The sequence below is a fragment of the Bombina bombina genome, chromosome 6, assembly GCF_027579735.1.
Source record: "Bombina bombina isolate aBomBom1 chromosome 6, aBomBom1.pri, whole genome shotgun sequence".
Lineage (NCBI taxonomy): Eukaryota > Metazoa > Chordata > Amphibia > Anura > Bombinatoridae > Bombina > Bombina bombina.
In genome coordinates this window covers 95,515,686-95,528,367 of record NC_069504.1, presented here as the reverse complement: position 1 = coordinate 95,528,367, position 12,682 = coordinate 95,515,686, and the positions used below count along the sequence as shown (strand labels likewise).

The following is a 12,682-nucleotide window of genomic DNA, read 5'->3' as shown; positions in this document are numbered from 1 at the left end:
TCTATTATCATGTTTACTTTGTTCTCTTGGTATCCTTTGTGTAAGATTGAACCTAGGTAGGCTCTGGAGCAGCCAGCAATGCACCATTGGTAAATAGCTGAACACATCTAGCGAGCCAATGATAAGAGACATATAACGTGCAGCAACCAATCACCAGTTACCTCCTATTAATGCATTGCTGCTCCTGAGTCTACTTAGCCTACCTTATAATAGATGTAAATAGGAAAGCTGTTTAAAATGTCATGCTCTATCTGAATTGTGAATGTTAAAGGGGCAAGAAACCCAGATTTTTTATTTAATGATTCAGATAAAATTCAATTTACTTCTATTATCAAATTTGCAGCTTTCTTATGTTATCTTTGTTGAAGAGATATCTAGATAGGTAGTGCTTTTCAACAAAGATTAAAAAGAAAAATAAATTGAAAAGTTCTTTAAATTTGTATGTTCTATCTGAATCATGAAAGAAAAATGTTGGGATTTATGTTCCTTTAATTTTTACTTTACTGTCCCTTTAAGCACTCATATTATTTGGCATATTTATTTTGCTTACTAATAAAAAATAACCATATTACTAACTACATAAAAGCACATGTGAGTCAATCAAAATACAAAAGTGAACACTGAACCCGCACATTATCAGCATGGTGATTACATTCTGAACTTAGGAGCATAAATATCCGAAACCACATAACCTATAAAAGCTAATACAATATTTTCATACATTTAAGGCACATGAAGCAATTTAAGAGGAAACTTCCCCTTCTTAATCAAATTTGTCTTTATGAATTTCAAGGTCTATTTTAGAAACTGGTGAAGGAAGAATATGGTGAAGGGTAAACAAATTAAATATGAATCACTTTCAAAAGACAAAAAAATATAAATGTATTCCAGTCCTTCTCTGGTTCCACACTACAAAGTTTCCATCTTAAAGTTTTTCATAATTATACCAAGTCATCTTTCTTATAAACAAAAACGGTTCTGTTCTTCAAACAGCTACAAATAAAAACCATCTATATACATAGTGTGTCTATGTTTAGTCTAAACAGCGCTCTACCTTGATGTTGTAAATATTCCATATACCATGGTAGTCCGAGGGTTGTCTGCTCCCATTAGGAAGATGTCCTCTGCATATAAAAAGAAACATTGTTAAGAAAGGTAGACAATATTTTATATTAGTCATTTTAATTACAGATTTAACCCTTTACAGAGGTTGGATGAAAGTACTTTAAATTAAAGGGACAGTCTACCTAAGAATTTATATTGTTTAAAAAGATATATAATCCCTTACTAGTTAATGTGTGTCATATAGATAACATTGTGCTCACTTCAGTGGAGTTATTTATGAGTCAGCACTGATTGGCTAAAATACAAGTTTGTCAAAAGAACTGAAATAAGGGGACAGTCTGCAGAAGCTTAGATACAAGTTAATCACAGAGGTAAAAAGTGTATTAATATAATAGTGCTGGTTATGCAAAACTGGGGAATGGGTAATAAAGGGATTATCTATCTTGTTAAACAATAAAAATACTGGAGTAGACTGTCCCTTTAACACAACTTTAGTGGATACATAAAATATTCACACAATTGCATTTACTACAATATATATGATAATTTATTTGGAAACATGCTATTTTGTAATGTACAGCATTAAAGGGGAAATGCATATTTATAAACAGCTGATATTGCTAAATTAATGCTCACTGGGCTGATAGTTATATTGCCCCAACTTTGTTGAGGTTTTGGGGCAGACCTCTTCAATTCAATAAAGAAAACAGTTATAATTCTATTCATAACTCACGGTGGCACAGGAACATCTATTTTTCAAAAGATGAAAGACTATAATCCATCTTGAAATACCATCTGTGCAGCGGAACCCTCAAATTTGCAGAAATGTACAGAGATGAGCAGATTGCAAATTTTGATTAAGCTTCTGCCATACACTCACCTAATTCATCAAAGTGGGTTTCTGTTCCGTCGTCATCCATCACCGAACACACCAATCTGGCCTTTAAAAATGTTGTCCATTTATTAACAAGACTCCTCTGACCGCCAATGTCATTCTAGAATGTTAGGGGGGGAAACAGCAAATAAATTATTTTTGACTACTGGAAATAAAGCCATGTGTTAGAAAAGATTTGGTTTCATTGTATTTAATATGTATCACTGATACTTGTCTGTATGCATGACTAATTTACAAAGTTTAAAGAGTGTTGATATATTTTGGACAAGTTTAGAAACAATGTCATAAATAAAAAAAAACTTAATGAAACTGCAATCTCAAAACTCGGCAATTGTGGAATTCATATTTATTCCCGACCCTCATCTCAATTGCAATTTGTGAGTCACTCTCCTTGTTTTAATCTAAGTTTTTTAAAGGTTTGTGATCAACCTCATAATCTTAAAATATATATATGTATGCATATTATTATCATTGTGTCTAGCATTTATCCATTTAAGCAAATTTCACTTTCCATTGAATGAGTCTTGAGAACTACATATATAACATAAAGATTGCTGTCAAACAGTGCTAGAAATACAAGCCTACTTCAGTATGCTGTCATTGTAAAGAGCTAAGTTTCAACAAAGGACACTAAAATAAAGAAATACATTTGACATCATCAGTAATTTAGAAAAGTTTTTACAACTGTACATTATAGGAATCATATTTTAAAGGGTCATTAAATTCAAAAATGATCAATCATGAATATGAAAAAGCAACAATGAGGCATATCAAATGTACATTTTGGTATGCAAATTGTTAAAGGGAAAATGTAGAACTTATGATATTACAAACTACTTCAGAAACACCCCTTTAAATGGACTGGGCTCTCTCTTCCACTCCCTATTAGAAGGTTTATTTCTTGCTACTTGTTTCTATTAATAATATAGCATTATTCAGTATAGGTGGTGGTTTCTACAGGCACAATCAGCTATTTCACGTGACAAAATTAAAGTAAAAAACCTATTTGCAAACAATTTAATACACTCTAGCAGGTAACACATGTCCCTTTAAAAAGAACTACTACTGAGTTAGAAAATTCTATAGATTTGGTACATTAGGTTTTCATAAATGACATTAAATTGAATGAATATAGAAATGTACAAGCTAACCAGACCTTTGACGCACATGGTACAAATATAGGATCCTGTTTACTGGTATTGTCGTACATCAGTAGCAGAAAATTAACTTATACTGAGTACAGATGATATAATTATTAGCTTGCATTTGTTGTGAGCCGTTTATAAATGAGTAAAAATATCTTACTGGGCAGACTCTGGCGATCATGGAATGAATCTGCTTGGTGCTCCCACTGTTATCTGTCAGTCGTTCTTTCAAGAAGAAATAAACCTTTGCATCATTTGGATCAGATCCATCTGGAAGGTAATGAGCATCTACAAAAATAGGCTCTAGAATAAAAAATAAAAAAAATATTTAAACTTAAAGCAATTTGCAATATTAAAATCCAGTGTGTTTTTAGCATTGGCATAACTACCTGATGTTAAAGGGACAGTCCAGCCAAAATTGGAATCCACATGGATGCATTTCAGTTTTGAATAGAATCATTTTTGTAATATACATGTATTAGCATAAATGCTTCTATTAAAAGCTATATCTGCTTTAAAAGTGTATTTAAGTATGCACTGTGCACCAGCATTTTAAACACAGCACTTGTTCAGAGAGCCTAAGATGCTTGTACTATCTGGTAATGACTCAATTTGTTAATTGCTCACATGATACAAGCCCCATTGGCGCTCTGAGCTGCTGCAGTATTTAAAACACTGATGCACTGAGAATATCTAAGCTATGCTTCATGTGCACGTGCAGAGAAAAATGTTAACACTAAAACAGTGATAACTTTTACTTGAAGCATTTTTGCCAATACATGTATATTGCAAATATGTTACTCAAAAATGTAATTAGTCTACGTGCATTTAAATTTTAACCGGAATGTCCCTTTAAGTAATGCAGTATTGAACCCTAAGGGCTCCATTTAACAAATGTAGAGTGTAACTGGACATCGCTGCTGGTGAACAGCATACACTGATCACATTTATCATTGCACAAGCATTTCACCAGAAATTGCTTGTGCATGGCCGCCCCATGCTCACTAGCAGCCATTTGGTCACTATCAGGGGCTGTCAACCATCCCAATCGTATCAGAATCCTGAAACAATGGGTTTCCAAAGCACTGCTTGATAAATGGAGCCCTAAGACTGCTCCTGGAGATCCTGTATTTATGAGTCTTTCATTTTGTACAAGATTTCTGTAAATATTGCCAGACATAGCACACAAACTGTCAATTTAATAAACTATTCCCATAGCACCCTAACTCCTATATATTATACAAATGATTCCCTTTACATCACTGGGACAATACATTTGGGTAAAATATTACATGGCTCTATTATAGGAGATTGTCCTTTGTAACATAATTAAACAAGCTTGACAGGAACTTAAAAGGGGCAGTAAAGTCAGATTTCAACTTTCATGATTGTTTCCAGTTTACTGCTTGCTTCATTCTCTTGATATCCTTTGTTGAAGATTAAACAGGTGGGCTCTGGAGCAGTAATGCACTACTGGGAGATAGCAGAACACATCTGGTGAGCCACTGACAAGAGACATATGTAAAACAAATAATCACCAGCTTGCTCTCAGCAATGCATTGCTGCTCTTGAGCAAACCTAGGTATGCTGTTCAACAAAAAATACAAAGAGAATGAAGTTAGTTTGATAACAAAAGTAAACTGGAAAATTGTTCAAAATTGCCTGCTTTGTCAGAATCATAAAATTTTTAGTGAACTGTCCCTGTAAAGGGACAGTATACTCCAGAATTTTTATTGTTTAAAATATAGATAATCCCTTTATTACCCATTCCCAAGTTTTGCATAACCAACACAGTTATATTAATATACTTTTTACCTCTGTGATTACCTTGTATCTAAGCCTCTGCAGACTGCCCTATTAATACAGTTCTTTTGACGGATTTGCATTTTAGTTAATCAGTGCTGACTCTTAAATAACTCCACGCGAGTGAGCACAATGTTATCTATATGGCACACATGAACTAGCTCTGTCTAACTGTGAAAAACTGATAAAATGCACTGAGATAGGAGGCAGTTTCTAATAGTTTAGAAATCAGTTTGAGTCTACCTAGATTTAGCTTATAGCAAGTAATACCAAAAGAAGAAATACATTTTATGATAAAAATAAATTGGAAAGTTGTTTAAAATTGCATGCTCTATCTCAATCATGCAAGTTTAATTTTGACTAGACTGTCCCTTTAAAGGAGCATTTGAGCCACAGCTGCAAACATTTTACTTCTGCGTCCTTCTGGCACAGCTTCTTAAAGGGACATGCAAATATGTAAGAATATTTTTTCATGTATTATTGTTTATCTAAAACTATCCCTGCATAGGGATTAAACACACAGTTAAAGTCCGTTAGCTCGCAGTAGTGTATTGCTTCTTATGAACCTACCTAAAAAAAAGACTATGATGGGAATTAAGGTATTATTAATAATAGAAGTAAATTTAAATATTTCTTGAATTAGCTTGCTCTATCTGAAGTTTAATTTTTATGTTTCCTATACACTTCTAAACTCCTATCTTAAATGTATTGTCCATTAAATAAAAGCAGAGCAGTTATTTTTAACATCACAATCAGTCACCAAATACACTTTTTTTTTATTTTATAAAGGAATAAACCATGTTAGAACCTGAACAAATAAATTAGCAAAATGTAAAACACTTATATATGAACAAATATCTTACCGCTTAGCCACTTTGAGTTGTGTTGGTCGGTCCTCACCGCATTACGTTTTGTGAGACTGCGGAATATGGCTGAATCAGTACCCATGAAATCTATATACATTCCAGAGAACAGCTCTTCGTCTAGAAAAAAAATATATACTTTTTGTATTTAAACATACTTTCTGATATATTAAAACAGATTATTAAAGGGACATTAAACACCTCAATATATTAATATAAATTGTTTAAATACATGTAGTAAAACAACTTTACATTATACTTTCATTATTTATTTTGTTCTCCTTTCCTGTAATTTAATTTTTAATATTGTGGGCTTTCCAATTCATGTTAAACATGGAAGTGCAGACACAGCTATATCCCTCACAGCCATTGGTTGCACACTCTAGTAAGCCATTATAACTATTCTTAATAAGCCTTAGCAATATGTTACAATATGGAGGAGTTCCCTTCTTTATGGACATTAACTGTACCCTTATTTTTTCAATATTTAAACAACAAATATAATTTTTAAAAATACATGTACAAAGGCTATACTTTGCTCTAAACACATAATTCAAGCAATAATTAGTGTTTAATGTCCCTTTAAAGATGATGATAATGGATGTAATGAATGTAATTTCATACGCTTCTAAAACCTACATTTCAGATGGTTTAAATAAGTTTTACTGCAAAAAATAAGTAGTAAATAAATAAATTATAGTTAATTAATAAGACATAAAAACCAAAAGTATTCTGGGAGTATACGGCTTCAGTATGGTATTACAACACCCTTCACATTATACGAGGTGTTAAAATCCACGTTGCTTTAGTTTTTTTAATGTTAAAATTAGCTACTCTAAAACATCAGCAGATAAATATGCTCTTGTGCCATTTGATTGAATGAAAGCTAGTGCACCCATAGGCATGAATGAAGTGCCAATCTTGGAATTAAAAAGGCTAAAGCCATTCTTTTTAAGGCCAGGTGCATATATCTTTCTTAAAACAAGAAATAATAAATCTCAATCATGGTATATTAATCTTATTAAATTATCCACAATGACTTTACTACTCACTAGCAGTTAAATTAATGAATTGTTCATCCAGTGTATGATGGTTCACACACATTTTTGTATAGAAAAGTGACAGCGTATCTCAAGCGTATCTCTAAGCAATACAATCTAATGAGCAGATGAAATGTGTCTCACTAACTAAAGGCATAATAAAGATACATGTTCAATATTTTTTAGAATTTCTTTTTAATCAGGGATTTGACCAGTCATATGTTGTAATGCTTGTGGGATACTCCTCAATCAGACCGAACTCGGCCAGTAGTCTTGTTATCCCGGCATCGAGCCGAAAAGATAGGGAATATCCCAGAGCAGAGAATATTAGACAAATGAGGAGAGCGGCACTCACCACAGGCAGGACAGCATAAGGCAAATTACAAGAATGGTCAGGCAGGCAGGATTCGGCAACAATAAATAAGTCCAGCAATTCAGGGGTTAACCAGGTAGCGTAGTGAGACAAGCAGGGTTCAGCAACAATATATCAGTCAGTAATGCAGGGGTTAACCAGGTAGCGTAGTGAGACAAGCAGGGATCAGCAACTATAAATCTGTCCAGCAATTCAGGGGTTAACCAGGTAGCGCAGTGAGACAAGCAGGGTTCAGCAACAATATATCAGTCAGTAGTGCAGGGGTTAACCAGGTAGCGTAGTGAGACAGGCAGGGATCAGCAACAATAAATCTGTCAGTAATGCAGAGGTTAACCAGGTAGCGTAGTGAGACAGGCAGGGGTCAGCAACAATAAATCTGTCCAGCAAACGATCTATCACACCCAGGAGTACACGAAGTAGCACCTATACTTGGGCAGTGACAGATCGTTTGCTGGCAGTTTAAATAAGGAGAGGATTGGCGCCACAGGACCGGTCGGCATCAGGAGCGTGCGGCGATGATATCAGCGCCGCACGCATCCAGAGCCGACACCCTAGGCTACGAGCAGAAAGGAGACGCCGTGCCCCTAGCAACGATGTTGATGATTAAAATAATCAGAATTAACATCCATACTATTAACTTGTTTTATATGCTATTAAATGGAAAGAAAATCAGGTAATGGACCACTTAGGTTAGCTATAGGCTGGCTTAAATTTATTTTAAAGATTCTTATATGTGATTAACAAATCAAGACCATTGTTCTGTTATGCAGTCTTTTGTGGTATAAACCACTTTAGCAAACATCCATCTCTATTACAGCCAAAGGCTTCGTGGTATTTATTACCAGAATCAGATATATTTTCTCGAAGATAATCGAATGTAATTTTGGGATAAACATTTCTTTTCGGTGCCAAGTATGATGGCCAAAGAGTTTGTTGCAGTCAGTATTTCAGAAATGTGAAATTTAACTTATATACAAATATGGTTACATGAGATTAATGAATAGAATATATTTAAGCAGCATAAATATATGATATTAATGGATAGCAAATAAAAAAACATTAAATAAAGGGAAAGTTTACTGTAAAATTGTTTTTCTCTTAATGTGTTTCTAACGACTTGTTATACCAGCTGCAGAGTATAAAATGTATGGCAATGCTTCTTTAGGTTTAATTTTGTATATGAAATAAAATGCTTTGTTTTTAAAACCACGACCCATCAAATTGGTTGAGCTTGCAGGGAAATTGGATCTCCTTATTTTATCACTTTCAGTACACACATATGATTCTTTGTAATTATCTATGTCTGTATAACAAAGCCTAATACTTAGAACAATTGAACAATTAACATTTTATTAGCTATGTTTACAGATTTAGTATAGGTAGGGATACCACAGGCAAAATCAATCATTTCAAATGCCAATATAAAGTTAATTGATCTATTTGTAAACAGTTTATTACAGTTTGTAAGGTTAGTGCATTCAAAACTCAAACAAGGAGAAATTAAGTGAGACCTATCATAAGATTATTTCTTCTCAGTTAAATGTGTCCACATAAGAGATGTAAACATATATAAGGAAACAATTGGAATATTATTGCTTTTTCCAGGACTTGTAGATAAATATCAGTAACAATATACAATTACACAAATACCAGCAATGATCTATTTTAAATTATTTTTCACAGCTAATAAATTCTGTAATGAACCTTTTTTAAATGACTTATTACATTACTTACTAATCATAACAGACACTGTGTTCACTTTTGGGTTAAACGAGCATCTTCCTTTTCCAGATTCGTTTTTGTAGTCAATTAGAAAAATGCGTTCCTATTAAAGTAAAATACATAATAGATTTAGAACGCTAAGTAGCATTTTTTTTTATCTATTCATTTTATTAATTGAAGTATAAATATTCAGTCTAGTATTTATTTATTGAGAAACAAAAAAAAAAACTAATTGAATTAAGAGGGTATTCTTTAATCTTTTATGAACATACAAATTTTCTTTAAAATCTGCCACAATCAGGTCAATGCTCTCATCTATGTAATTTTGTCAGATGTTTAACTAGAAACAGCAAGTTCACAATAACAGAAGCCAGGGGTAAGTTACATTATTTAGCTCTATTTTCAGTTTTAAAATTCTAAATATAGAGACAGATTAGAAGTGGATCGCTAAAATGCAAACATTATGGAGCGTTAATATTGTTAGAGATCAATCCACACGCTAGCATGTTTGCGCTTGTATTACAAGTCCATGGTTTATATATATATTTTATATATATATACATATATATACATACACACACATAATCCACCATATCATAAAAGTAAGAGACATAGAATTATTGTATAGAAATTTAGAAAATCTAAAAGTTTCCCGCTTGCTTTCCTCCAGAAGTACTCTGTAAACATTGTTACCAACAATGTAACAATGTTACTTTTATGATATGGAGGATTTTATATATATATATATATATATATATATAAAATATATATATTGGAAATTGTTCCTTCATATGAAATAACAGTTTTTTTCTCATTAAACCCATCACCTTTAGAACCCACCTATAAAAATTAGCTGAGCCTGCAGGTAAAGCAGACCTGCTAATATTATCAATGTCTAAACATACGGTTAGTTGTGCGGTAAGAGCTGCTCGGTGCTAACTTGCAAGTTATTGTTACCGCTCACCTCCCTATAGCACTGCTATTACAGGTTTACATAAACCCGGCGTTAGCAGGCAAGAAGTGAGCGTTGAGCAAAATTGAGCTCCATACTGCACTCCAATACCAGCACCGCGGTGAGCTGGTTTTACGTGCTCGTGCACAATTTCCCCATAGACATCAATGGGGAGAGCCAGCTGAAAAAAAAGTCTAACACCTGCAATAAAGGAGCGTAAAGCTCCGTAACGCAGCCCCATTGATTCCTATGGGGAAATTAAAAGTTATGTTTACACCTAACACCCTAACATAAACCCGAGTCTAAACACCCCTAATCTGCCGCCCCCAACATCACCGACACCTACATTACACTTAATAACCCCTAATCTGCTGCCACCTACCTACACTTATTAACCCCCAATATGCCGCCCTTAACATCGCCGCCACCTACCTACATTTATGAACCCCTAATCTGCCGCCCCAACGTCACAGCCAACTATGTACACTTATTAACCCCTAATTGCCACCACTTACCTACATTTATTAACCCCTAATCTGCCGCAACTAACATCGCCGTCCCCTGCCTACATTTATTAACCCCTAATCTGCCGCCCCTAACATCGCCGCCACCTACCTAAATTTATTAACCCCTAATCTGCTGCCCCCAACGTCGCCACCACTATACTAAAGTTATAAACCCCTAAACCTAACCCTAAATGTAACCCTAACAACCCCTACTTTAATATATTTAAAATAAATCTAATAAAAAAATCCTATCATTAACTAAATAATACCTTTTAAAAACTAAATACTTACCTATAAAATAAACCCTAAGCTTGCTACAATATAACTAATAGTTACATTGTAGCTAGCTTAGGTTTTATTTTTATTTCACAGGCAAGTTTGTATTTATTTTAACTAGGTAGACTAGTTAGTAAATAGTTATTAACTATTTATTAGCTACCTAGATAAAATAAATACAAATTTACCTGTAAAATAAAACCTAAACTGTCTTAGACTAACACCTAACCTTACACTACAATTAAATAAATTACTTTAATTAAATACAATTAACTAAATTACAAAAAATAACAAACACTAAATTACACAAAATAAAAAAAAGAAATTATCAAATATTTAAACTAATTACACCTAATCAAAATAAAAAATCCCCCCCAGAATAGAAAAAAAACCTAGCCTACAATAAACTACCAATAGCCCTTAAAAGGGCCTTTTGCGGCATTGCCCCAAAGAAATCAGCTCTTTTACCTGTAAAAAAAAATACAAACAACCTCCCAACAGTAAAACCCACCACCCACACAACCAACCCCCCAAATAAAATCCTAAAAAAAACTAAGCTCCCCATTGCCCTGAAAAGGGCATTTGGATTGGGCATTGCCCTTAAAAGGGCATTTAGCTCTTTTTCAGTGCCCAAAAGCCCTAATCTAAAAATAAAACCCACCCAATAAACCCTTATAAAAACCTAACACTTACCCCCGAAGATCCACTTACAGTTTTTGAAGACCCGACATCCATCCTCAACGAAGCAGCAGAAGTCCTCATCTAAGCCGGCAGAAGTCTTCATCTAAGCGGGCTGAAGTCTTCATCCAAGCCGGCAGAAGTCTTCATCCAGACGGCATCTTCTATCTTCATTCATCCGGCGCTGAGTAGCTCCATCTTCAAGACATCCGTCGCTGAGCATCCTCTTCTTTCCAAGGCGACTGAAGAATGAAGGTTCCTTTAAGTGACGTCATCCAAGATGGCGTCCCTTGAATTCCGAATGGCTGATAGAATTCTATCAGCCAATCGGAATTAAAGGTATAAAAATCCTATTGGCTGATGCAATCAGCCAATAGTATTGAGCTTCAATCCTATTGGCTGATCCAATCAGCCAATAGGATTTAGCTTGCATTCTATTGGCTGATTGGAACAGCCAATAGACTGCAAGCTCAATCCTACTGGCTGATTGGATCAGCCAATAGGAAATTTAAATGCTATTTATGGCTGGGCACAACCAGCTATTTCAGATACAAAAAATATGTCTCTCTCTTACCCCCACTGGGAGATTACATATTCAAGAATGCTATTACTCCCAGAATACTGTGCTTCTACATTCGGGGGGGATTAAAAAAAAAGGACATTCAATTGTCTTTATTTCCTGCAATTTGTACTCCAGGTGAAGAGGATTTCCCCCTTGCCCCCCCTCCATTGCGGATACACATGGACGTAGGTACTACATGTACACTGTATGCTGGACAAAGTACCATATGTGCAAGTGGTTAAATCTATGCATTAGTATATATATATATATATATATAGAGAGAGAGAGAGAGAGAGAGAGAGAGAGAGAGAGTGAGAGAGAGAGAATATGTTTTTTTTATTCCCATTTTCTATAAAAAAAATAATATCCTTTTTAACACCAGATGCCTGCTCCCTTTAAGGTATTTTTTCCTTCTAGAAAGTAGCAGCTGGTATGGATGTGCAGAATTTTGTTTCACTATCAAATACAGAAAATGGTTATAATCATTTCAGCAACAGATTATTTGAGTAAAAGTGTAATACAAATATCTGTGCACATACGCACGTGTCTCTGTGTTGCACTGTTATTGAAATAAATCTGACACTAAAATGAGCCAAATGCCGCAGACCATGGCCATTTTCTGCATTTTTTTTCACTAATGAATGCGAATGACAGAATTTTCAACATCCTCTAGCAGCTGATACAGCCAACGTCAAGCTATGATGCAAATGCTCAACGTTCGCTCCCAAGTCACAGCAAACCAGAAGGACCAACTGCACATGCGCGGCTTGTCTGAACTGAAACTAACCAACAATTATGTAAA

General features: G+C 34.4%; 1 protein-coding gene across 2 annotated transcripts in view; it reads right to left on the bottom strand.

Moving 5' to 3' along the window:
• SEMA3C (semaphorin 3C) overlaps positions 1-12,682 on the bottom strand; it is a 364,490-nt gene that overhangs the window by 142,070 nt on the left and 209,738 nt on the right. For both annotated transcript variants that reach the window (XM_053716519.1, XM_053716520.1), the window contains exons 6-10: positions 8,919-9,009; positions 5,772-5,891; positions 3,266-3,408; positions 1,946-2,060; positions 1,055-1,124 (exon numbers count right to left, since the gene is read on the bottom strand). In XM_053716519.1, coding sequence (XP_053572494.1) covers positions 1,055-1,124; positions 1,946-2,060; positions 3,266-3,408; positions 5,772-5,891; positions 8,919-9,009 — 539 coding nt within the window. The remainder of the gene's footprint in view (positions 1-1,054; positions 1,125-1,945; positions 2,061-3,265; positions 3,409-5,771; positions 5,892-8,918; positions 9,010-12,682) is intronic.